The sequence below is a fragment of the Pan paniscus genome, chromosome 23, assembly GCF_029289425.2.
Source record: "Pan paniscus chromosome 23, NHGRI_mPanPan1-v2.0_pri, whole genome shotgun sequence".
Classification (NCBI taxonomy): domain Eukaryota; kingdom Metazoa; phylum Chordata; class Mammalia; order Primates; family Hominidae; genus Pan; species Pan paniscus.
In genome coordinates this window covers 60009637-60036528 of record NC_085927.1, presented here as the reverse complement: position 1 = coordinate 60036528, position 26892 = coordinate 60009637, and the positions used below count along the sequence as shown (strand labels likewise).

The window sequence follows — 26892 nt, the reverse complement described above, 5'->3', positions numbered from 1 at the left end:
CTCAATAAAAAAGAGGGCAAAAGACGCAAGCAAGCATTTCATGGAAGAGGAACATTTTACGGCCCACGAACAAGAAGATTCTCAGCCTTGTAAATAAGTCAGAGAAAAGTAAATCAAGACCATCATGAGATGCATTACACACCTACCAGACTGGCACCAATTAGGAAGTCGAACAAAATCAGATTACAGAAAGGGCACCGATCAGCAGGCTGTTATACACATGGATACTGAAAGTCACTGATGCAACCACTTGTAAAGCTGGAAAAACCCCAAACCCAGCAATCCCACCCCTACATACACAGCAGCTCTAGGAACAGCAGCAAACAATCGTAACAGCAAACAATGAAGATGTCCATCAACAGAAAAACAGTGGGTATTCACACAACCGCAAACCAATGAACAGCAGTTACAACAACACGGAGACATCTCAGGAACACAATGTTTAGTGAAAATCTCGACTCCTAGGAACCAAATACAGCAAGTTACTCCTTTTCTAAAGTTCAAAAGAATTAAAACTGAAGAATACATTTTTTGTGCATGACTAGTTAATGGTTTTGTGGAGGAAGAAAAAGCCAGCTGGGTGCCAGGTCACAGCACCCCTCATCCGACAAGAAAACAAATAAAAGTAAGGAGCTGGTAGCTGACGGTGACAGTGAGGCATGAACCAAAGATCCAGTGCACATGAGATCTGGGAAAGAATGAACATGCAAATGTATGCACCTTTATATCTTAAAAAATAGTTGATAATAAAGCTAGAAACACGGGGTATGCAAAAATGCTGTAGGAGCCCACTTCCATCCACAAGGCCTATACACGTCAACCACAGGCATGGTGGGGGCTCCTACGTCACTACTTAGATGTCAACAGACATACTCAAGAGAAGACCGTCCAATTAAAGATAAAGAGACAAATTAACTGGGCATGGTGCCTCGTACCTATACTCCCAAAACTTTGGGAGGCTGAGGCAGGAGGATCGCTTGAGCCTAGGAGTTTATGATCAGCCTGGGACCCCATCTCTATTAAAAAAAAAAAAAGATGGCCGGGCGTGGTGACTCATGCCTGTAATCCCAGCACTTTGGGAGGCCAAGGCAAGCGTATCACAAGGTCAGGAGTTCAAGACCAGCCTGGCCAATATGGTGAAACACTGCCTCTACTAAAAATACAAAAATTAGCCAGGCGTGGTGGCGGGCACCTGTAGTCCCAGCTACTTGGGAGGCCGACGCAGGAGAATCGCTCGAACCTGGGAGGCGGAGGTTGCAGTGAGCCGAGATTGCGCCACTGCAATCCAGCCTGGGCAACAGAATGAGACCCTGTCTCAAAAACAAACAAACAAACAAACAAAAGACATTTCAAAGAAGACTCACTAAAAGCATTACCTATTATATGTAAATTCCACATCCATAGGTTCAAAGTTATAGGCTTGTTCAAATTCTGGATTAATTTTAAGAGTTACATCTTCTTCATGAATCTAAAAAAGAAACAAACAATATACCTGATTTCTTGAAATAATGTGATATCTTTATCTAGCAATACATCATCAAAAATTCATTCTATAGCTCTGAGCTAAAATTTGATATCTGCAAAATTAGTTGAAAAGGATTAAATCATTATGCCATTCGATTATACAAACAAGAGGAAATGGATCACTACACACTCATACTTACTGAACTTCTACTCACTTGGCTGTAGCCTCTCCTAAGGCTCTAAGAATAGAGAATGTGTGGGAGGTCACTGACTCCACAGGACACAAACAAAACCACCACAAGGGTAGCCAAGTGTTACCTACTGTAAGGAAGCCTCGATAAGAAGGTCTGCTGGGTGCGGTGGCTCACACCTGTAATCCCAGCACTTTGGGAGGCCAAGGTGGGCGGATCACCTTGAGGTCAGGAGTTTGAGACCAGCCTGGCCAACGGGGCGAAACCATCTCCACTAAAAATAGAAAAAGGAGCCAGGCGTGGTGCTGGGCACCTGTAATCCCAGCTACTTGGGAGGCTGAGGCAGGAGAATCTCTTGAACCTGGGAGGCGGAGGTTGCAGTGAGCCAAGATCGTACCACTGTACTCCAGGCTGGGTGACAGAGTGAGAATCCATCTCAAAAAAAAAACAAAAAACGAAAAACAGTCATTACAAGACTTCTCCTTTTAGTAGAAAAGCCCTCCAGCTAAAGCAAGATCCTGCATGATCAGTTCTGCATATTCTTTCCTAGACAGTATGGGTAGAAAAATAAGAAGGAAAGCCCTGATCTGAAAAGGAGCTCAAGCTCTTCTCCTGGTAGGATGAGTTTCCTGAGGGTCAGGGCTGACACCAGCAGAGAGTCGGGAAGCTACGCCCTGGGATGGCTTCCAGCTCTGGGAGGAAGGGAAGCAACAGTGGTACAGGGCCATGGGATCGTTTCCCCTGAGGATGAGGAAGACAGACCAAGTCCTGACTATACACAGGAGACATGCATTAGTCTACTTGAGAACAGGTGCAGGTGGCATCCAAGAAAGCCTGAAAAGATGAAAATAATTTTTGGAGCTAAAAAGGATACGGAAGGTCATTTCAGATGCCAGGGTTTGATCAATGGCATGGAGGCCCAGCCATATGGCTCAGGAACCAGGGGTGGAGGCAGGCAGGTGCCTTCCTCCTGAGATCTCTGGCTCTGCTTCTTTGGAGGTTTCAGTATGCAAAGCTTCCTTTCTTGGCACAGCTGGTCTAGGAGGCTAAGATGGTCACTCGGCCATCTTGGGCTCCTCATGTCAACTTGGTCAACAGCAAAGGTGGGTAATGGAGAGCTGGCGAGGTCATGTCACTCGTGTCTCACATCTCAGTCCACAGGCGATGGCCTAAGTCATTACAAAATCTCTGAAATCCTGCCAAGATGTTGTCTTCTGGGAAATATCCCACTCTGTGAAATCAGCCACAGCATGGACCCTGCATGAAGGTGTAGCACAGAGTGACTGTGGCATCAAAGGTCGGAAGCTGCCTCTTCTCCAGATCCTTACCAGGCTCTTCTAGTTCTCTCAGCCCTTCTTCCTTCTGACAGTAAAGGCTCTGGCATTCTCCCTTCAAGTTTTCTACATTAAGTAATGTGTGGCTTCATCTTCTCTGATGCACAGATAGAGCACCTCCCTTCTCATGCAGATCCCAGTATCACTCCCAGTGCTATGCTCAGTACATGACCAGTAAAGTCCAGCCCAAGAGTCACAGACCACCCCATGCAGAACCATCTGGAGCACCAGGAGCTACTCAAAGCCAAAAAAACCACCTTCACACAAACATCAGAGCTGCAAACTCATAGGTGTATTTTTCCTTTCAAGGCCTCCACTCTGCAAACTCTTCTGGAATACATTCAGAATGCCCAAATACAACTCAATGCAAACCTCATGACTTACATATAACCTAAAAGATAAATATGTTTTACATGGTTGAAAATTATAGTATTAAGTTTCCTTTATGCATCAAAAATTATTTAAAGATTCACTGTATCTTGACATTTTCCAAAATAGCCAATGCATATGGGAGCATCTCCCCAAGAGCCGTGGGGAGAACGTTACCTTTCCAACCGGTCAGAAGGGTGTGTCTAACACAAACTCATTAAGAGAGAGTGCTCTCACCTCAGTCACGTAGCTGATGTATTCGATGGCATGTCCATTGTACTCTTGAGTTTTTAAAATCAGTTTATCACCTAGTTAAAAAAATATATTACCATGTTTAAAGCTAACGCAAAATCACAAATTTCTGTGCTGTCCTATAAAATCCAACACTGAGGAGGTTCAATAAAACGTTACTGGGGTCAGGCTGGGTGCAGTGGCTCATGCCTGTAATCCCAGCACTTTGAGAGGCCGAGGCGGGCGGATCACAAGGTCAGGGGATCGAGACCATCCTGGCTAACACGGCGAAACCACATCTCTACTAAAAATACAAAAAAAAAAAATCAGCCGGGCGTGGTGGCGGGCGCCTGTAGTTCCAGCTACTCGGGAGGCTAAGGCAGGAGAACGGCGTGAACCCGGGAGGCAGAGGTTGCAATGAGCTGAGACCGCGCCACTGCACTCCAGCCTGGGCGACACAGCGAGACTCCATCTCAAAAAACAAACAAACAAACAAACAAAAACATTACTGGGGTCAACTGCTTACAAATAATGAAATACAACAAAGAAACATGCTTGATGTACATCGGTTGCTGATTTTTAGTGAAATTCTAACCCAAAAGAAAGAAAATGTGATAATGTGACTGTCATATTGCCAGTTAAAGAGTATCTTCTCTCAAGTATGGTTTCTCTGCTAGTCCACCCAGGGAAGCATATGAGTAACAAACACACCTGTGTAGAGAGAAGGCCTCCCTTCGGCCAACCCTGGGACCTCCAGAACCAGCAGATCCCCATTCCTTCTTAAGATGATCCCGCTCATGTTATACTCTTTCAGTTCCATTTCTGCATAAATCTCCTCAAGCCACAGCAAAGTTGAAAACTTCTCCTTGTAATTTGACATGTTCAGAAGCTGGAAAACACCCAAATGTTATAAAGTCAGCAACAGCTCAGCAGCACTCTGGAAAGTAGCAGCTCCGGAGCAGGAAAGTTCCAACAGCTCCGGTTCAGCAGATGGCCCCCCAGGTGGGGCGATCCTCGCTGGAGTCTGCAGGTGCCTCAGTAAGTTCCCCGGCCTTCAGCACGAGGGCCATGGGGCTCCAGCACACTCCCTGGCCTTTGGCATGAGGCCGTGGGGCTCCAGCTGGCGGTGTCCCTCCCTGCACTGCCCACTCCTGTCCACCCTCCCTGCTCTTTTTCAGGTTGTCCACGTTAATTCTGGGAAGGCAGAATTTGGCTTCCACAGACATCTGTGAAAAAAGGACAAACTTCCAGGTCTGGCCAAGGTGGACTAACAAGGACCAGATTTACCCTTCTACCTGAAAAAAAAGAGACAGAGAAATAAGAAACGATGGTGTTTAAACAATGAACATCACGCAGCAAAGGATTGTGATCCCAAGACTGGGGAAACAATCCATGGGGGCCCCATGACTGATCCACCTGTGCCTGAACAGAGCTCCCAGGCCCCAGCACAGAGGACCCAGGGATGCTGCATGGTCTCTAAGGAGAGGAGCTCTGATCTGTGGGGCTGAGCGCTGGGAAGAGCAAGCAGCACAGAGTGGTCTGGAGAGGGTCAGGGGACCCACTCGGGACCATCAGCTCAGCACTGAGGAATGCATGAGACACCATCCTGCAAAACCCATTGAGGGGCCAGACCAGGGCCTCAGCATGAGGTGGGGGAAAACCCACAGCAGCCTGCCCGGAATTGGAAAGTGGCAGGGCAGAAAGTGCGTCTGAACACACGGTGGCTGAAAATTTCCAAATCTGAAGAAAACTCAAGGCCGCATATTCAAGAATCCCAATGAACCCCAAGCACAAGAACAGGAAGAAAAGAATCTCTACCACCACACATCGTAAACCAAATCTATTAATTTCAGTGATAAAAGAGAGAATCTTAAAAGCAGCTAAGAAAAAACGTTATGTGCAAAAGAGCAAAGATAAGAATTAAAGCAAAAGAACCCCATAAGAAAAACTAAAAAATACTTAGGAGATGAATAAAAACAAAAACACAATACAGCAAGACTTATGGGAGCAGCACAAGCAGTGCTGAGGGAATTTGTGACTATGAGCACTAATTCCCATGAGCACTGCAAGGAATTAGACAAAGGAGAACAAACTAAACCCAAAAATAGCAGAAGGAAGGAAATAAAGATTAGAGGAGAGATGAACAAAAGAGAGAACTGAAAAACAATACAGAAAACCAGGAAAACAAAAAGTTGGTTCTCCAAAAAGATCAACAAAATTGACAGACTTTTAGTAGATTAACTAGAAAAAAGGGAAAGACATAAATTACTAAAATAAGATAGGAGAGTGGGAACTTTACTACAGAATCTACGGAAATAAAAAGGATTATAAGAGTATGAGCAATTGTATACCAATACCCAGATGAAACGGACAAATTCCTAGAAACACAAAACCTACCAAGACTAAACCATGAAGAAAGAAAATCTGAATAGACCAATTACTACTAAGGAGGTTAAAGCAGTAATAAATATTCTGAAAAGGAAAACCCCAGGACCTGATGGCTCCATAGCTAAATTCTACCAAACATTTGAAGACTAACTAATACCAATCTTCCTCAAACTTTTCCAAAAAATTCAAGAGGAGGGAATACTCTCTGACTTATTCTTATGAGGCCAGCATTACCCTGATCCCAAAGCCAGACAGAGACACTTCAGGAAAAGAAAACTACAGACCAATATGAACACTGATGAAAAAATCCTCAACACGATACTAGCACACAAAATTCAGCAGCATATGAAAAGGATTAGCTGGGTGTGGTGGCTCATTCCTGTAGTCCCAGTTACTCGGGAGACTGAGGTGGGAGGATTGCTTGAGCCCAGGAGCTCGAGGCTGCAGTGAGCAGTGACTGAGCCATTGCACTCCAGCCTGGGCAACACAGCGAGACCCTGTCTCAAAAAACATATATAAAATAAAGGGATTACATGCTATGATCAAGTGGAATTTATTCCTGGAATGCAAGGATAGTTCAACATTTGAAAATCAATTACTGTAGCAATACACATTAACAGAAGGAAAAAAAATCATATGATCATCTCAATACAGAAAAAGCAATTGAATTTTTTTTTTTTTTTGAGACAGGAGTTTCCCTCTGTCACCAAGGCTGGAGTGCAATGGTGCGATCTCAGCTCACCGCAACCTCTGCCTCTTGGGCTCAAGCGCCTCCCACGTAGCTGGGATTACAGGTGCATGCCATCACACCCAGCTAGCATCTGACAAAATTTAACACCCTTTCATGATAACGTTTAACAAACTAGGAAGAGAAGAAAATCAGGCTGGGTGTGGTGGCTCACACCCATACTTGCCTGTAATTCCAACACTTTGGGAGGCCAAGGCGGGAGGATTGTAAGACCCTGTCTCTATGATATACAAAAGTTAGCCGGGCATGGTGGTGTGCCGCTGCAGTCACAGCTGTGAGCTGTGATTGCGCCACTGCACTCCAGCCTGGGCGACAGGAAAGCCTGTCTCAAAAAAAAAAAAAAATAAATAAATAAAAAAGAGAAAAAGGAAAAGAAGAAAAAGAAAGAAAAGAAAGAAAGAAAGAAAACCATCACCTCAAAATGATAAAAGTCATATATGAAAAACCCACTGTTAACATCATACTCAATGGTGAAAGACTGAAAGCTTTTCCCATAAGATCAGGAACTTCCAAGGGAAGGATGCCTGCTTTCACCACTGCTATTCATCATGGTACTAGAAGTTCTAGCCAGAGCAATTAGGCAAGAAAAGGAAATGAAAGGCATCTAAATTGGAAAGGAAGAAATAAAATTATCTGTTTGCAGATGGCATGCATAATTTTATATGTAGAAAACTCTAAAAGATTCCACAAAAAACTGTTAGAATAAATAAATTCAGCAAAGTAGCAGGGTACAAAATCAAAGGACAAAAATTATCTTCATTTCTAAACAACACTGAAGAATCTGAAAAGGAAGCTATGAGAGCAATGTATTTACAACAGCAGCAAAAATAATAAAATACTTACAAATTAATTTAACCAAAGAAGTGAAAAACATATACAGAGAAAATGACAAAACACTGCTGTAAGAAATTAAAGAAGACATAAATAAATGTTAACACATTCCATGTTCATAGCCTGGAGGATTCAATATTGTTAAAATGTCCATACTAACCAACGCAATCTACAGATTCAATGCAATTCCCATCAAAATTCCAATGACAGGCCGGGTGCAGTGGCTCACACCTGTAATCCCAAGCACTTTGGGAGGCTGAGGCGGGAGGAATACTTCAGGCCAGGAGTTTGAGACCAGCCTGGGCAATGTAGTGAGACCTCGTCTCGGGGGAAAAAAAATTCCAATGCTATATTTTGCAGAAATAGAAAAATGCATCTTAAAATTCGTATAAAAGATCTTGAAAAGCAAAATAAATTCTGCCAAAGAACAACAAAGCTGGAGGACTCAAATTTCCTGATTTCAAAACTTACTACAAAGCTGCAGCACCAAAACATCAAGTCGGTGGCCTGTGGAAGGAACTGAGGAGCACCCTCCAAGCCCAGCAGACCTGGGTCCCGAGGGAGGAGCTGAGGAGCACCTCTCCATCCTAGCAGACCCAGGTCCAGCTTTTTCTGCCACCTCGATGAACCATTCAGGCATTTGCCTACAAACTCAAAGTGACTGGGGGACAGAGGATTGCGCTCCTGACTCATGGCATCCTCCCTGCCCAGGATCTGTGAGTAAAACACATCTGAACTTGTTTCTATCACGGCAGTGGATTGAATTTGCGCCTTCCATCCTAAGAACCCAGCACTGCCCAGGCCGGCTTTTCCCTGGCATTGGGGAACATAAGTTTGGGCTCCCAGTGCCAGATGATCAGGCAGGCATAACCTGGATACAGGTCAGACGAGAGCCACTGGGGCGTCTGCCAGAATAAGTTTCCTGTGTGAGGAACCCCGGTCACGGGGCATCAGCTGTCCTCCTGGTAAAACAAGGACATTTTTTTAAACAAGCAGGTGTATTTGGAAAGGATCCCCTGAAGGGCGCATGGTGAACACCTAGGTCCCATTCCCTTCACTCTCCTTAGGACAGGGCTGCCAGCTGCTCTGGCACTGGAACTCCAGTTTAGCTGGGGACTCTCAGAACACCTCAAACCCCTACAGAAAAAAACCCTCCTGGACAAAGGGCAATGTTCTCCCCTCAAACTGCCAAATTTATAGACTTTTCTTCCTTCTTGAACTTTTCTTCTCCACCCACCCCACTCAGAACGTGCTCCTCTGTCTCCCATGTGGGTGGGGACCTGGGCTCTCCTCCCCTGGACCCTCACCCTGCTGGCTCTGTCAGGATGATGGTAAAAGGCTAGAACACTTCTTGCTCATAACAAAGGCTTCCTAGTCTAGCGAGAGAGGCCACGCTGATGGCAGAGGTATCCCTCAGTTCTTCTGCTCCAGACCCCAAAGGCCCTGTGTGTGACCCCCAGTGAGGCTGTGGGGTGCCAGCCCCTGGTGTACAGCAGGTCTGGCAGCGTGAGTGCTATGGTGCCTCATCCCTCACGGCCAGGCAGTGACCCTCGTTATCCCAGCTACCTGTGAAGAAAACAAGCCAGATGAAGGTCTGAACCTGAGAAGGAACCTCCTGGCTTTGTCAGAAAACAAGAGCATTAGAAGATGCCAACACCCCACAGGCCATCAGACACTTCCTACCTCTGCAAGTAATGGCTGGAAAGTCAGGATGTCAATTTTTTGTTCCACACATTTTCTAAGTCTATCTGGGATTGGATATTGGGGAAGAAAACTTGGAAGTTGTCGTCTTGAGTTCCTTAAAAAATTAAGTTCACAAGTTAAAAACAAGTCTTTATCACCAGGTATCGCTAGACATTCTTACCTAAACATCCTTTCCTATTTTAGGAAGACCAAAGTCCATCCATTTCCTGAGAAGAACTGATATATGAATAGCTGGTCTAAGGCAGTGGTTTGAAGCTTTCGTTTTAGCTCTGGGATCCTTTCCTCAAACAGTTCCCACAAGTGCTCTACTATTTGTAAACAGGTAAGTGTAGCTGCACAGGCTGTGGGAAAACAGGGCTGGAACCCCCAGAATCTCCTGGAACCAGGAGTTTGGAAACAGCTGTTTTTAACATTCTATGAGCTAAGCTCTTCCTACTATATTTGACATCAGGACTCCACCTGGGCCTATCCCTGCAAAGCACACATTAGGAAAAGGCTGCTCTGTCTGGGTCCTGCCTTCGATTTGTTTTTGTTTTGTTTCCCAGCCTGTGGTTTCTCTGGGGAAATTCAGTTTGTTCAGGATGAAGAACATCGCTGCTCTGGAGGCAAGCCCAATGCAGCAACAGAAACAATGGGAAAGGGACAGACAGGAGAGGAGAAGCCAGGAGAGAACAGGGAAACGAAAAGTCAGAGTGAGGTCGATAAACCACAACTCAGCAAATAAGGATGTTGGTTGGGCCTTTATCCCTCATTCCCTCCCAGCTCTCCATTTCAGTGCAGTCTCACCCAAGAGAGAAGCCCACATTGCTCTCCGTATTCCATTCACTGTCATCTCAATTTGGGTTCCACTGGCTCAGCCCTCAACAGGAGAAACGGGGTGAAGACATTCCCCATGGTTTGTGCCGAGGGTTATGTCAGCGCTCACATGCGAGGTGTATTTGGAAAGCATTGATTACTAACACGAACAAGGTAAAGGGAAACCAGGATGATCACTACAGGCTTAGGTCAACAGCCTGAACAGCTAACAGAACCACGTGGCCTCAACAGACACGCTGGATTAACAAAATGTGGTTCCTACCATGATGGGTGGCTAGAAACTTGGCTGGGAATGTGCTGGCCTACAGAGCCCCCCAGAACAGATCTGCTAAGTGAACACTCTGCTCTAGCTAAGAGCCAAAGTTGCCTGGCACTGGGGGTCCTAGCAGGAAGTGCAGGACCTGTGACAGGCGGCCACGGATGGACAGCTCTGGAAGCAGGCACCCGCCAATGCCCGCGTGGGCAGGTCCAGACACCTGGTGCTCCAGGTGTGCTCGAGCCAACCCGGGTCAGGCACTCTGGGTCACTAACCTGAGTGGCAAGAAACTGATGTCCTTGTTTTAGATACGCTCCCACACAATATGTTAATATTCACGGGGAAGTAACTGACCAGGGGGTTAAAATCCTTGTGGCTGTTGCTCTGTGTATTTCACTCTTTCTGTTAAGCCAAATGATAACTAGAAAGCTGCTTGGTGTGTCACTAGATGAGAACCAGGGATCCTCCAAGGCTCCTGTCATTAAAACTCGATCCTCGGGGACTCTGCTCTGCCTGGCAGCCGAGGGACTTTCCTGCTCCTTTTCTGGGTTACATGCCTACAGCCCCTTGATGTTGAAACTGTGCCCCAAAGAGTTAAAGAAACCGATGACTAACAGAAATTCTTGAGCCTGCAGAATGGGTGATAAGAAACAACTCCAATGCTGAGTCTCCCCCTGCTTATGACATCAAAGGACTGGCTGAGATCAGCTGGAACCAAGATGGACAACTGGAGTTTGTGCAGAGCTTACTGACATCACAGCCTGGATTCCCACCATGTTTCATGCGAACTCCCTCCGAACTGGCACATGTGACCCATGAGGTAGCATGAAGAGGTAACTACGCACACCCAAGGCCTTTCCAGACCTCCCTTTTCCTTCCACCAACCACCTATTAATCCCAGATTCTACCCACTAAACGTTTTCTGACAAAATTACTGCCTTAAAGCCAGCACAGAGAGACACATTTGAGCTTGACTCCTGTCTCCTTGGGGGTTGGTTTTCAATACAAAGCTTTTCTTTTCTCAGAAACCCACTGTCGTAGCAATGGCCCCTAGTGCATCAGGCAGTGAGCCCCTTTTTCTCAATAATAATATGCCCAGGGATCATGACTGCTTATTTGCTTACTGAGTGATTGCTTTGTGCCAGAAAACTGCACATTTTACATGCCTGACCTCATTCAATCTTCAAACCACACGAGGCAGGGACTATCATTTTACCAATGAGAACAAGGCTCAGAGTGGTTAAGAAACTTGCCCAAGGTCACACAGCTTCTTGGTGGTGGTGCTGTGATTCAAACAATGGTCTAACCTTAAAAGGTAACCAACCACATGATATTCTTCCCTGGTAACAGGTTTTCCCTTTAGTCTGCAACTAAGTAGAAGTCCATAATCCCTCATCTTGAACTGTAACTGGGGCAACACGTGATTTGAAATTCAGAATCTTTCAGTATTAGAAAAGTGACCCACCTCACCCTCAGGGAGGTCTGGGGTAGTAGCAGAGCTCAAACCCATCAGTTATTATAGCCGATGGAGGAAAAGTCACATCACACGGGACAAAGTCATTACACTTTAAAAAGCCTGCTATTCAGGGCTTTTTCGTTTTATAACTACAGAAGAGAACACGTGGATGTGAAGTGCCTTCCTGAGACTACCCTCCAGTTAAAATCTGGGTGGTCCCTATGTTCCCAGCCACAAGTCCCAGATCACACACTGCTTCTCCTAACTTCATTCTTAAGTGGTACCACATCTTCAAACAGGCTTCAGGTGACCCCACAATCCTGTTGCCCCCAGTGCGAATGACACGGGGATGCCGTGCACTACACACCATGGCCTCGTCAGGATGGGAGAGGTGGCAGGAGCTGGGTGAGGCCAGCCTGCTCTGAGAGCCACCTTGGAACTGCCAGAGCAGAGTGGGGCTTGGGGGAGTGAAGGCCGTCTTCCTTGGGCTTCACGCTGCTGCTGGGCAGCTGCAGAGACAGAACTTGACCTTCAGAGCTCTGTGGAAATGCACCCCATCCCCCAAATACAATCATGGAAAGAGGCTTGAACCCCAGCTTCATCCCCTTTATACCTCCCCAGCCAGGTGGTAGCCACCACTTGCCAGTGCACGTCCGCTTTTCCTTCACAAATAAAACTGCCAGACCAAGAGCCACACTCATTTCAGTTATGGTACCTTTTCTGTGCGGTCACAACAACTGTAGTTTTTGCGGATGTTAACGCTTGTGAACTTTTAAGCTTTTTCCAAGAAAATGGTTCGCGCGCAGCAATTAGTGACTCCTCCCCACTGATAACATTTACTTCAAGGTATCGCCCAATTAGGAAATCGGAAAAACAAAGCAAAAGGAGCTCCTTGCAGCGGCCAGGATTTCTTGAAAAAAACAAAATGAAATTTAGTTTTAGTCATAAATAAGATAGGCAGTCAACACAATTTTCCTTTGTACATACAAGAAAAGTGACAGAGTTAAGAGTCATCTTTAGTCTTCAGTAATTCTTTTTACAGAGAAAAAAGAGATCTTCTAAAATAAGCTATGTAATTAATATTTTCTCAAGATAAAATTAAGCACCTACAGGCCCGGTGCGGTGGCTCAGGCCTGTAATCCCAGCACTTTGGAAGACTGAGGCGGGCAGATCGCTTGAGCCCAGGAGTTTGAGACCAGCCTGGGCAATATAGGATGAACCTGTCTCTGCAAAAAATACACAAATTAGCCGGACATGGAGGCGTGTGCCTGTGGTTCCAGCTACTCGGGAGGCTGAGGTGGGAGCCTAGGGAGGTGGAGGCTGCAGTGAGCTGTGATCATGCCTCTGCACTCCAGCCTGGGCAACAGAGTGAGACCCTGTCTCAAAAAAAAAAAAAAAAAAGTAAGCATCTACAATAGTCTTTTTTGTAATCCTAACAAATAAAGAGTAGGAAAAATTTTTGATATTCCCAATTTTAAGTCAGAATTTTATGACATGACCAAAAATAGGTACTATATCTAATGTGCTTTCTGCCCAGTCCTCGCTGTGGCTCTAACTGGGGCTACATCATCCACACTACACTTTGTGCCCACCTATGGCTTTTTTTTTTTTTTTTGAGACGGAGTCTTGCTCTGTCACCCAGCCTGGAGTGCAGTGGCGTGATCTCGGCTCACTGCAAGCTCCGCCTCCCAGGTTCACGCCATTCTCCTGCCTCAGCCTCCTGAGTAGCTGGGACTACAGATGCCCGCCACCACACCCAGCTAATTTTTTTTATTTTTAGTAGAGACAGGGTTTCACCGTGTTAGCACCTATGGCTTTTTTGAAAAAACCTGTTTCTATGTTGTCATAATGTCAAAAAAAAAAAAAAAAAAAAAGCATTGAAGCTGGCTGCACCTCACACAGCTGACTGTGTACTTGCCACCCACAGCTTGATGTTGATGAGCTGTGATTTAATCAGATTTAAGTTTTTCAAAAAATTTAGAATTAGACACCCAGCTGGAAGGCTATCACGCACTGTCGGGCAGCTTAGGCAGGGATGCAGGGACACAGGGAGCTGGAGGACAGGGCCTGTTTGGTCAGCTGATGTAACCAACCACACCAGGGAGAGCGAAGGGCTCAAGGTTGGCGAGCGAAGGGCTCAAGGTTGGCGTCTGGCATCCCAGCTAGGAAGGGGCCCTTCCTGCCCCTCCCTCAGCACACTGTGCTGTCCGTGCCTTGGCCAAATGCCCAGGTGACGGGATGGAGATGACCGAGGTCCCAGGGCTTGGCTATGCGGAACACGGGCAAGGCAGTGAAGAGGAGCCAACGTGATGTCTCAGAACAGCAGAAGCACAGGGAGCTCAGGCCTCAGAGAGCCTCAGAGACACCCTGTTTTCTTTGTGAGGGTGAGAGGCCATCTGGTGAGGACCCTCATGAGTCGTGCGAAGTTACAGGATCCATTGCCCCAGGTGGGTCACACTTGGTAGCCAGCTTCTAGACCAATGCTTTTTCTTAGGATTCTGTCACATCAAAGACGTCAGGTGTACCTTTTTGTTTTTTTGAGACAGAGTCTTGCTCCGTCTCAGGCTGGAGTGCAGTCGTGCGATCTTGGCTCACTGCACCCTCCGTCACCTGGATTTAAGTGATTCTACTGCCTCAGCCTCCTGAGTAGCTAGGATTACAGGGGCCCAAGTAATTTTTGTAATTTTTAGTAGAGGCGGGGTTTCGCCATGGTGGCCAGGCTGGTTTCGAACTCCTGGTCTCAGGTGATCCACCTGCCACAAAGGAGTACCTTTTATAACACCCAACCTAGAAGTATCAGAGAAACTTAAAAACGCGGCTCTCCCCAGACCTCCAGGCCCTTACTTTCCGTCACAGATGACCACAATGAAGGTTTTTCCCCCCGGAGGGACAAGCCCCCCAGGCTCAGGCTCTGTCATCTGCTTCCTTGATAGAATGTTGTCTTTTTCTCCATTTTCTCCTTTACAGGTACAATCACCTGGGAAATAAAATTTTAATACAAAAGTAGACCAAAAGGTAAATTATCTCTAACAGTGCTGGCATGCTTAGTGGAAATGAATACTCTCTCACACACACAAAGACAGATGCACACAAAAACACGGGGCAAAGCCTCAGATGGTGGCTGGAAAAACATAAAGAGAGAGAGCAGCTGGAAGTAGGAGAGGGCTGTGACTACCAAGTGCTGGGATAGAAGGCCTGCCCCGGCGTGCCCAGCAATCTTTCCCTGCTTCGAGGTACTCAGGAGCCGGCCGCCATCTGAAGCACCTCTTGGTATTTGTCAAGCTGCTTTTTGTCCCTCTCCCTAACCTCGTCAGCAAGAGAAGGGCCTGAAGCCGAAGAGCTCAGAGCACAAAGCACTGCAGCTGCCGGGTGTCCTGGCCCCTGCTGCCCGCCCTCTGTCCAGAACTCACAACCTCACGGCCCCCAGCCCACCCGACCTCACGCAGTGACAGCCGAAACGTCCACTACCTGGAGAGATTCCTCTGTTGTTCACCAAACTGCTCTCCGACATCTGAGAGGTTTTGTTTTTTGTGTGACTATTTAATGAATTAATATTTTCATCTGATGAATTCTCCTTCTCAGGAACAGAAACAAAAGATACCACGGGGCACATCTGGTCTTTATCCAGCATTTGGAATCTGAATTGTTTAGATTTATCCCAGCCAGCCAGTTTACAGCTGACTAAGTTTTGAGGAATGTCTCCTTTATTCCTGGAAAAATACAATTAACTATGAACACAGCCAGGATTTCTAAAACCAAAATATTCAGTTATCATAAAACACAGAACCTAATCTAGGAAGTGGTGACTGCAAATACACTTATGAATATAAGTCAAAAGGTCATTTTTGGGTAAAAAATTTTGAAAAGATCTTCATGCCGGCCGTGGTGGCTCACGCCTGTAATCCCAGCACTTTGGGAGGCTGAGGCGGCAGATCACGAGGTCAGGAGCTCCAGACCATCCTGGCTAACACGGTGAAACCCCGTCTCTACTAAAAATACAAAAAATTAGCTGGGCGTGGTGGCGGGCGCCTGTAGTCCCAGCTACTCGGGAGGCTGAGGCAGGAGAATGGCGTGAACCCGTGAGGCGGAGGTTGCAGTGAGCCGAGATCGTGCCACTGCACTCCAGCCAGGGCGACAGAGTGAGACTCCGTCTCAAAAAAAAAAAATAAAGAAAAGATCTTCATAAAGAAAAAAATAAATGACCAAAGTAAAGTTGGTTTTACAGAAATTATTAAGTCATAGTGTAAAAGCCATTAATGTAGCTTTATAGAAAATGTTTCAGTGGCAAACTCACTCTATGCAGATCACCATGGTTTTACTTCTTCCTTCCTTTAGGGTTCCAAAATGCGTCATCTGTGTAACTTCAATATCACCTTTGTTCTTCAGCAAAATCGTTCCATAGAAATGAGTGGCCTCATGAACAGGGGCGACGTCTCTGAAAAAAGAGCCCCAGAAAGACATCCCTCTGCAGCAGCACCACCCCTTCCTCGCCTGCCTCCGCTCCTGAGGATAGACTGCTGGTGGGGGCACTCAGAGGACCACCTCACCACAGGCAGGGCTTCCACAGACTGAGGTTTCTAAGGAGGATGGCAAACCCTAAGGAAGGGAACGACGCACTTCATAAAGTCTAGAGAAAAGGGAGCAGCCCAGGGGACAGCCACAGGCAGGGAGTCTGAGAACGGTGTCCTGAACGTGCTCCCCAGCACTCCCCTACCTCCTGCTCAGAGTGCAGGGTTAGGGTGGCATTCTCAGTCCTCTTCTCTCCAGCCACCTCCCAAGGTGGTGGTGGGGGAAGCATGGGCCTTGCCTATTGGGGCTCCACTAAACTTGCTTTGGAAAGAGTTTTGTTGCTTTGAAGTGTTTGAAAACAATGAAATGAGAAGTTTTTCTCTTTAGAAAATGAGAAGATGAGATTTTACCTTTCCCTAAAAATGGACCCACTTACTTCCCCTTCTTCTACTGATGCTACAGGCTTGATTCTCCTCCCTGCCTCTCCACAAGCTCTTTCCAGAAGGTAAACCTGCCTCATGCCACTTCCCAGTCCGCAGCACCATTAAAAAAATGGGGTCTCTAGAATGGCTCGCCACAATTCTGGCCCCTGCTGCAAACTCAGTGAGGTTCCCAGCTACAGAGCAGCCCCTCCTGGCGGGTGCCTGTCTGGCTCTTTCTTCTCTGTGTGCCCAGGTGTGACAAGGGAGGTGCAGGGGCAGAGAGCCCACAGCGTTGCTGATGGACGGGGTGGGGATTTTGCAGGAAGGAGTCGTCAGATGCGACTGCCCAGTGCGTGGCTCAGCCCCCACAGGAGAAGCTGTGGAGCTCTTGCCGTGGGAAGGCTGTGGGGCTGAGTGGAGAGCAGGAGCTCGCTCGGCACATGATCTGTTTCTAGAGTGCAGAGGGGCTGCCCCACCCAGGGCCACAAGCTGAGGAACAGGCACCCCAGCTTCCCTGGCTCACGGACCCCAGCAGCTTCTACTCTGTGGTCAGGAGGCCTCAGTGGGGAAATGCTGTTGGGGCAGAAACAGGTCTTTTTCAAGCATTACTAGCCTAAAGAGTAAGGAAAGCGCAGGTTCCGTGCTGTGCTGTCTCCTTAGCGGCCCTAGTGAGTCCCTGAAGACCCCCAGGCCACGCTTCAGGCCCATGCTTCCTGGGCCTGATGCAAGAATGGGATGCCACAGCTTCTGCCTGGGGATGAGGTCAGAGAACAGACAGGAAGCCTGAGGAGTCCAACTCAGACATAGGGAGGAGGTGCAGGTCTTATTTCCCGGCACCGCCAGGCTCAGCGGACTGGGCTGAAAGCAGAGCTCCTGTGCGTCCCAGGCTTCTGTGGTCAGATGCAGCGGGAGCAGTGCACGTCACATCCACGCCCCACAGGATGGGCCCTAGGCACCCTCCCAAAGGAAAGCGTGGTCCAGTGGGGAGGGGGAACTGGGCTCCGAGCACCTAAACAAGCATCTGCCAGTGGGCCGAAGGGCAAGGCTCCTAGGAGGCTGAGCCCACCAGGCCCTGTCCCATAACACCTCCCACAGCCCCGAGTCCACCCTCCGGCTGCTCCCTTACATGGGGCGCACTGCTCCGCACACCCCCGTGGCTCAGTTCACACAGGGCTGTCTGTCTGCACCCAGAGGCCCAGCCAGGCACCAGATATGGGGCTGGAAAGCAGACGCTTTCCCCAAACAGAACCTGCATTCTATCGGGATCAAAAATAAGCGGACTGATGGAGGAGATGTCTCAGAAGCTCACTGGTGGTGAGTGAGGAGTGTGAAAAGAAAATAAAGACTCAGGGCCGGGTGTGGTGGCTCACGCCTGTAATCCCAGCATTTTGAGAGGCTGAGGTGGGCGGATCATGAGGTCAGGAGATTGAGACCATCCTGGCTAACACGGTGAAACCCCGTCTCTATTAAAAATACAAAAAATTAGCCAGGCATGGTGGCAGGTGCCTATAGTCCCAGCTACTCAGGAGGCTGAGGTGGGTGAATGGCGTGAACCCAGGAGGTGGAACTTGCAGTGAGCAGAGATCGCGCCACTGCACTCCAACCTGGGTGACGGAGCGAGACTCCGTCTCAAAAAAAAAAAAAAAAAAGCAAAGACAGAGTTGGTACCCCACTCACCATGCCAAAAGGAAAAAACTCAGCCAGAAGCTGAGTCATGAAAGAAGCTGCCTTTCCTTTGTCCCCAAGCAGAGAGCTACAAGACAAGGTTAAACATCTCCATGTTACCTTCTCTTACATCGAAGTGCTGATTTACACAACCGACTCTCCCTCCCTGCTCCTTTTCCTTTCCTCTTGCAAATGTGTATTCAGTCATGTGACCACACCCTCTTTCTCCTCCAGCCCACTTTTCTCTTTTAAATATTGAAGGCCTCAAAATCATCTTTGGAAAAAGGCATGAACCACAGATGGTTCCTGTGGATTTGTGGTCCTTTTTCCCAGGCATGTCTTTCACCTTGGCAAAGTGAACTTCTAACTTGATTGGGACCTGTCTCACATACCTTTTGGTTACAGGAGGAAAGGCAGGCAGGGAGGGGGTGGGTCAGAGCTGGGGCTGCCCCACAAGTACGGAGCTCGCGGAAGCCTCATCATGGCTAGCACACAAAGAAGAACACAGATACAGGAAATCTAATAATTTTTTTTTTAATTGGAGATGGAGTCTGGCTCTGTTACCCAGGCTGGAGTGCAGTGGCGTGATCTCTGCTCACTGCAACTTCTGCTTCCCGGGTTCAAGCAATTCTCCTGCCTCAGCCTCCAGAGTAGCTGGGATTAAGGGTGTGCGCCGCCACGCCTGGCTAATTTTTTGTATTTTAGTAGAGACGGGGTTTCACCGTGTTGCCCAGGCTGTTCTCGAACTCCTGAGCTCAGGCAATCTGCCCGCCTTGGCCTCCCAAAGTCCTAGGATTACAGGCGTGAGCCACTGTGGCCAGCCAGAAATCCAATAATTTTAAGAACCAACTACATCCAATGCATTTTTAAATGCCAAAATGTGAAACAACAAAACAGAAAAATCCACCCAAAACAGCAATCACCAATGTAAGATGAAGGATGAAGAGGGACCCCTAACTCCACCTTCAGTCAACCATGGAGATGGCTGAAAGCTTCCAAAAGACAGTCTTTTTTTTTTTTTGAGATGGAGTGTCACTCTGTTGTGCAGGCTGGAGTGCAGTGGCGCGATCTCGGCTCACTGCAAGCTCCGCCTCCTGGGTTCACACCATTCTCCTGCCTCAGCCTCCCGAGTAGCTGGGACTACAGGCGCCCGCCACCACGCCTGGCTAATTTTTTGTGTTTTTAGTAGAGATGGGGTTTCACCATGTTAGCCAGGATGGTTTCGATCTCCTGACCTTGTGATCCACCCACCTCGGCCTCCCAAAGTGCTGGGATTACGGGCGTGAGCCACCGCGCCCGGCAAGACAGTCTTCTTTTTTTTGAGACAGAGTCTTCCTCTGTCACCTAGGCTGGAGTGCAGTGGTGCGATCTCGCCTCACTGCAACCTCTGCCTCTTGGGTTCAAGTGATTCTCTTGCCTCAGCCTCCCAAGTAGCTGGGATTACAGGTGCCTGCCACCACAACCGGGTAATTTTTGTATTTTCAGTAGAGACAGGGTTTCTTCATATTGGCCAGGCTGGTCTCGAACTCCTGACCTCATGATCCACCCGCCTCAGCATCCCAAAGCGTTGGGATTACAGGCGTGAGCCATCATGACCAGCCTCCTTTTCCTTTCTCTCTTTTTTTTTTAAGACAGAGCCTTGCTGTGTTGCCCAGGCTAGAGTGCGGTAGCGCGATCACAGCTCACTGCAGCCTCAAGCTCCTAGGCTCAAGCAATCTTCCTGCTTCAACCTCGTGTGTAGCTGGGACCAGAGGTGCACACCACCATGCTCGGCTAATTTTTTTTTTTTTTTTGAGAAGGAGTCTCGCTCTGTCGCCCAGGCTGGAGTGCAGTGGCGCGATCTCGGCTCACTGCAAGCTCCACCTCCCGGGTTCACGCCATTCTCTTGCCTCAGCCTCCCAAGCAACTGGGACTACAGGTGCCCGTCACCACGCCCGGCTAATTTTTTGTATTTTTTAGTAGACACGGGGTTTCACCATGTTAGCCAGGATGGTCTCGATCTCCTGACCTCATGATTCACCCGCCTCGGCCTCCCAGAGTGCTGAGATTACAGGCGTGAGCCACCGTGCCCGGCCTCGCTTGGCTAATTTTTTAATGTTTTGTAGAGATGGGGTCTCACTATGTTGCCCAGGCTGGTCTCAAATTCCTGGGCTCAGGCAATTCTCCTGCCACGGCCTGCCGAAGTGCTAGGGATGCTCTCCTCTTACCCCAACAACTCAGGGCTTGAAATGTCTACTATTTGGCTTATTAAAGTAACTCTTCAAAATATACTTATATGGGGCCTTTCACATCCCAAAGAAGAAAAGCGTTTTCTTTTTTTGAGATGGAGTTTTGCTTGTCGCCCAGGCCTGAGTGCAGTGGCGCAATCTCAGCTCACCGTAACCTCTGCCTCTCAGGTTCAAGCAATTTTCCTGCCCTCAGCCTCCCGAGTAGCTGGGATTACAGGCGAGCACCACCACGCCCAGCTAATTTTGTACTTTTAGTAGAGACAGAGTTTCACCACATTGGTCAGGCTGGTCTCGAACTCCCAACCTCAGGTGATCCGTCTGCCTCAGCCTCCCAAAGTGCTAGGATTACAGGCGTTAGCCACCGCACCTGGCCAGAAAAGCGTTTTCTTACCGCCTCTTCACTAGGGTCATACAAAGCGCCCTCCAGACGTAGCACGACTGGCTGCTCTCCACCACCACTGCATTGACCACGTCACCTCTCCGGGGTGTGTACCCATCTGGCAGTTTCAAGGAGTCCAAGGTAAAGAAGATGCTTTCCTCTAACACCCCGTTCCTTCCACAGAGGCTAGAGATGCAGACCTGGGAGCAGAGAGCTGAGCGTCACAGGAAGCAGGTGCTGCATGACGACAGGGCGCAGCTCTAACACACACCCAAGTCAGCCCAAAGCACACAAGCTGGACCAGGAAGCTCAAGTCCGCCATCCCGTAGCACTGGTCCAGTGATTCTCCAACACACCTTTCTCCTTAGAACATTTTAGCACTGTTGCATAAGCTACAGACCTTAGAATTTAGGTATGCAAGCACTAGGAGTTACTGTTTCCTAAGGAAACACAGCATTGTCAATAGGAAAACACACTCCTCTTTGGCCATGACAAAGCTTTATTTTTCCAGGCTTCCAAAACATGCAGGAGAAGCCTGGGCCGTGCAAGTTACCCCTGATGGCAGGTCTGCCAGAAGCACAGAGAGGAGCCACTAGTCGGCACGCTACCTTGTCCACGCGCTTGTACCTCAGTGGCTTCACTGAGGTGGCTTCGCTGCTCCACGTGCCAGGCCGGATCCGGTACTCAGCCTCCACCCAGTCTCCCTTGCAGGGCTCGAAGCCTAAAACCGCCAGGAAAAAAGCCATGGTAGTGTTAAAGTGCACAAGTTATTCTGAGGTCATGGTGCACTGAAATCATTTCTATCATATCTGAGGATACATGTGAACATTTAAAAGGCACTTTCTACTACTATGAGAAACATATTTTGGAATAAAAAACCCTGAGGTATTATTATTAACCACTGCAACAAAATGAGCTGAGCTGGAGCCTCTCACTCACACCTCCAGGCTCTAGAAGGTGCAGTGTGCATGCTCATGGCAGTCCCTCCTCGTGTGGCACATCTGAGGGCAGGTGGCATCCCCCTTCCCCCGTCCTGCAGTGTTTGTGGCACCTCCCTGTCAGGGACACACACACGGTGTTCGGGAACAGAGAGACACCTGCACTCAGGTGTGAGGGAAGCACTCAATGGTCCAGCCAGCCCCTCAGTGTGCCAGAGAGCTGTGCTGTGGCCCAAGCCATGGCCTGCTGGACGCAAGACACCGCTGGGCCTCCCGCAGGTGGTGGAAAACTGCAGGTTCAGTGACATGAAGTGGCTGAGTGGTGCTGACAGAACAGAGAGATGGTCTGCACAGGTCTGCCATGGTACAGGTAGTTAAAATCTTTTTGTTATTTTGCAATAAGCACTCTGGAAGCTCAAAAAAAAAGTGTATAATTGAATACTGAGTTTGTGTCTCCAGAAAGCTGGTGATGAACACGTAATAGCACAAATAGCAGCTGACACCTACATTCGACATGTGAGCCATGGTGAAATCACTGTCTATGTGAAAACAGAGGCCAGGCGCGTTGGCTCACGCCTGTAATCCCAGCACTTTGGGAGGCCGAGGCGGGTGGATCACGAGGTCAGGAGATCGAGACCACGGTGAAACCCCGTCTCTACTAAAAATACAAAAAATTAGCCGGGCGTGGTGGCGGGCGCCTGTGGTCCCAGCTACTTGGGAGGCTGAGGCAGGAGAATGGCATGAACCCGGGAGGCAGAGCTTACAGTGAGCCGAGATTGAGCCACTGCACTCCAGCCTAGGCAACAGAGCGAGATTCCGTCTCAAAAAAAAAAAAAAAAAAAAAAGACCATGTCCTAAAACCACAATTTAATACGTGCAACTCTGGAGACACATTTATACAGCGTTTTGTAAACCATGCCTTCATTTATTCCACAATTGTTTAACAGAATTTTGCCAATTTTTATTCTGAATTTCCCTGGACATAAATGAAAAGTGAAGCAATAGCTATTAATGTACTAGTTCTATACTAGTTGTACAGTTACTTTAAAGAAAAAAAAAGTTAAATTCAATTATTTTTTTTTTCCAGCAGAATCATGGAATCATAGTAAAGATTTCTAGCACTTTGTGAGGCTGAGGTGGGAAGATCACTTGAGCCCAGGAGTTTGAGACCAGCCTGGGCAACACAGTAAGATCCCATCTCTAAAAAAAAAAAAAAAAAAAGAATTAGTTGGGTGTGGTGGCATGAGCCTGAAGTCCCAGCTACTCACGAGGCTGAGGTGGGATTACTTATGCCCAGGAATTCCAGGCTGCAGTGAGCTACAACTGTGCCACTGCACTCCAGCCTGGGTGACAGAGCAAGACCCCGTCTCTAAAAAACAAAAACAAGCAAACAAAACTAAAGATTTCAGAAGACCTTTCTACTGAAGGAGAAATATTTGACATTATGGTGAATGCCACTGTAAATTAAGTTTAGAAATTCAACACTGGAGATAAAAATATATGTTTCTACAGTGATAACAGGATGTTAACGGAGTAAAGCACCACAGTACAAATCAGACCCTGCAGGTCAGGAAGCTGAGACAGCAGAAATGCACTCAGATTGCTATAGTACACACGTGATCCTCCAGACATGCAGCCAGCTGGAAGACAAGCACGTACAAGTTCCTGAACTTCTATGACATACATACATGCACAACTCCTGTGACAAAGCTCATGACAACCAAACACACACACGGACACTGGGGGCTGGCAGCCCTCATTTTCTCTTTGCTGCTCCCCCAACCTGGATTCTACAAATGCTTGAACCTGAGGAACCGTTCTGTAAATCAACCAAAAGGTCCTGTGATGATGCTCCTTTTACTTTCTTTTTAAGTGAGATCTCTAAATTTTGGTTTTACTTTGTTCAAGTCAGCAGAAAATCTTTATTTAATACATGTAGAACCCAAAATCTTCAGCTTTTGATAACTTTTGCAAATTGTAGTTATTGAAAATAAAGCTGATGAACAGGAAAATGGAAAAACAATGGAGGAAATAATCAATCAGATCTCAGGAGCTCAAATGGAATCCACAGATGAATGTTGAAATTCTAAGACTGGACTTGAGAATATTCGAAACTTTCAAAAGAATCTTTCGATGAAGCCCTTTCTTAAACTGGACAAGCTGACATTGTGTAAGGGCATGAATGGCCCTGAGATGCTGAGAAGGCCTACACATGAAAAGAATGACAGAGACAACTTACTTGATGAATGTCAGCTTGTAAAAATGTTTGAACACTTACGGGCTCTGAATTGATGCAAAAAGACAGTACCTATGAAAACATCTGGGCTGGAACAATAATATATTTCAACAGAAAAAAATACAGAATTGTCAACATCTTACATTTTACAGGTTTTGCTTTGAGTTTACTAATATTTCCTCAATTAAAAACACTGTGGCTCAAGAACAGCCTGGGCAATGCGATGAAACCCTGTCTCTACAAGAAACACAAACATTAGCTGGGCATGGAAGTGCATGTGTGTAGTCCCAGCTACTAGGGAGGCTGAGGTGGGAGGACTGCTTGAGCCCACGAGGTTGAGGCTGCAGTGAGCTATGACTGAGCCACTGCATTCCAGCCTGGATGACAGAGGGAGACTCTGTCTTTAAAAAAAAAAAAAAAAAAAAGAAGCCTCAATCAAAGGTGTTTACAATTTCAATTTCAAATTCATCAACCATAAAATGCAACTTTGAAGACGACGCCACGCAATTATAGAAATAATAAGAGTAAGATCATATTGCAAAATATACATTTTTCGGAAAAATACATCTTAAATGCTAAGATATTAAAGTATGTTAATATGTACCAAGAATATAATGTCCAGATAACCAATATGACATTTTTTAATATACTCACCTTTTTTTAATAGTTTCTGAAAAATACTTCTTTAAAAGTCCACTAATATAATAAAATACTCTGTTAACCAATACATAGATATTTCAAAAATGATCTAATTTTAATTCTGACATCCCCTTTCCTTCTCAAACGTGTACCAGTTTGGAGGCTAAACCACATGGTCATCCTGGCTGTAGCTCCGGCTGTGAGGGGCCGTGGCCTCATGGGAAGGACAGACGCCTCCAAAGGGCACCAGGCAGGGAGTGCCCCTCCCAAACTCACTCCCCTGACCCCTGCGCCAATTTCTGCTAGTGCTTTCCACAAGCACCAAGAACAAGGCTGGACAGTCCACACAGGGCAGGCTGGGGGAGAGTAGACAGAAGGCACCGGTCTGTGGCCTGTTAGAAACCAAGCTGCACAGCAGGAAGTGAGCTGGGAATAACAAGCAAAGTTTCATCTATATTTGCAGCCACTCCCCACTGCTCATATTACAGCCTGAGCACCACCTCCTGTCAGATCAGCAGGGGTAGTAGATTCTCATAGGAGCTGGAACCCTATTGTGAACCGTGCATGCGAGGGATCTAGGTTGCGTGCTCCTTATGAGAATCTAATGCCTGACGATCTGTCACTGTCTCCCATCACCCCCAGATGGGACCATCTAGTTCTGGGAAAACAAGCTCAGGGCTCCCACTGATTCCATGTTATGGTGAGTTGTATAATTATTTCCTTATAAATTACAACGTAATAATAATAGAAATAAAGTGCACAATAAATGTAATGCACTGAAATCATCCCAAAACTATCCTCCCTACCTGGTCTGTGGAAAAAATTATCTTTCACAAAACTGGTCCCTGGTGCCAAAAAGTTTGGGGACTGCTGCTCTAAGTGGATGCACAAACTGGTATAACTTGAAAATAATGAAATCACCTGATGTGTGACCCAGTTGGGTGCTGCGGCCACACGGACTACAATAAGAACCTGTGAAACCTCGATCTCACCATAGACTACTCAGTGCTCAACCGGGAATGAAGAGGGCCGGGACAGAGCCACCACATGCTCGCAGCTCAGACCCCACCTTCAGGCCAGTGGATCCTACCTGGGGGCCATTCTGTCCTCAGGGGCCATTTGATGGCATCTGGACATGCTCTAGGTTGTCATAACATGGCCAGGGTAGGATGCAGCTAAACAGCCTCCAGTGCCCAAGACAAGCCCCACCACAGAGAGTGCTTCAGCCTAGATGTTGGAGCGCTGAGGATGAGAAACTGTGCTTCAGCTAAATGTCCAATTCAATTTTAGCTGCCTTCATCCAAATGGCAGAGGGTTTACCAGACAGACATTCGTGTATAAAACAACCTGAGCCCCACCACTGATGTTAAGAATTCCCATCTCACATGTGTTGTCTACAAACCTCAGGAGCAACCCAGGGCTGGGGGACAGTGCTGTTCAAACATGCACAAGCACGGTCTCTTCCTCCAGTCACGTGCCCCAGCACGCTGTCCACATTTGCTCCCTCCCAGGCTACAACCATGTGTTCCCCTCTGCTGCCCTCGTGTGTCAGACCTCACCTAGGTAACCTCAGAGGGTTGTGTTTAGGACAGAACCTGACCCAGGCCGGCTGGCATTACCTGGACCCTCCTCCCGCCACACCTGTGATCCGCTCAGCTCTGCCCTAGCCTCAAGGCTACACGCAGGAAGGAACTCCAAACCACCCACTCTAGTCCTCTGACACGACCCTGGACAGTTGCTGCAGAGCAGAAGATGTTAATTACTTTTTCTTTTTTGTTTTTTGAGAAGGAGTTTTGCTCTGTCGCCCAGGCTGGAGTGCAGTGGTGTGATCTTGGCTCACCGCAACCTCCGCCTCCCAGGTTCAAGCAATTCTCCTGCCTTAGCCTCCAGAGTAGCTGGGATTACAGGCATGCACCACCATGCCCAGCTAATTTTGTATTTTTAGTAGAGACGGGGTTTCTCCATGTTGGTCAGGCTGGTCTCCAACTCCCAACCTCAGGTGATCCGCCCGCCTCAGCCTCCCAAAGTGCTGGGATGACAGGTGTGAGCCACTGTGCCAGGCCTGATGCTAATTATTTTCTTTGTTCA

At 47.5% G+C, this 26892-nt stretch overlaps 1 protein-coding gene and 1 long non-coding RNA gene across 5 annotated transcripts in view; one reads left to right on the top strand and one right to left on the bottom strand.

Moving 5' to 3' along the window:
* The window catches only part of MOV10L1 (Mov10 like RNA helicase 1), a 70984-nt gene that overhangs the window by 31433 nt on the left and 12659 nt on the right, over positions 1 to 26892 (bottom strand). For all 4 annotated transcript variants that reach the window (XM_055105748.2, XM_055105746.2, XM_055105747.2 and 1 more), the window contains exons 4-13: positions 21600 to 21712; positions 21004 to 21191; positions 16083 to 16223; positions 15257 to 15498; positions 14633 to 14765; positions 12504 to 12698; positions 9240 to 9354; positions 4301 to 4478; positions 3596 to 3666; positions 1377 to 1468 (exon numbers count right to left, since the gene is read on the bottom strand). In XM_055105748.2, the coding sequence (XP_054961723.1) occupies positions 1377 to 1468; positions 3596 to 3666; positions 4301 to 4478; positions 9240 to 9354; positions 12504 to 12698; positions 14633 to 14765; positions 15257 to 15498; positions 16083 to 16223; positions 21004 to 21191; positions 21600 to 21712 (1468 nt within the window). The remainder of the gene's footprint in view (positions 1 to 1376; positions 1469 to 3595; positions 3667 to 4300; positions 4479 to 9239; positions 9355 to 12503; positions 12699 to 14632; positions 14766 to 15256; positions 15499 to 16082; positions 16224 to 21003; positions 21192 to 21599; positions 21713 to 26892) is intronic.
* LOC117977483 (uncharacterized) lies at positions 9601 to 21141 on the top strand. The gene is made up of 3 exons (XR_004668651.3): positions 9601 to 11165; positions 16175 to 16521; positions 21018 to 21141. It is a non-coding gene; the product is annotated as an uncharacterized LOC117977483 (long non-coding RNA).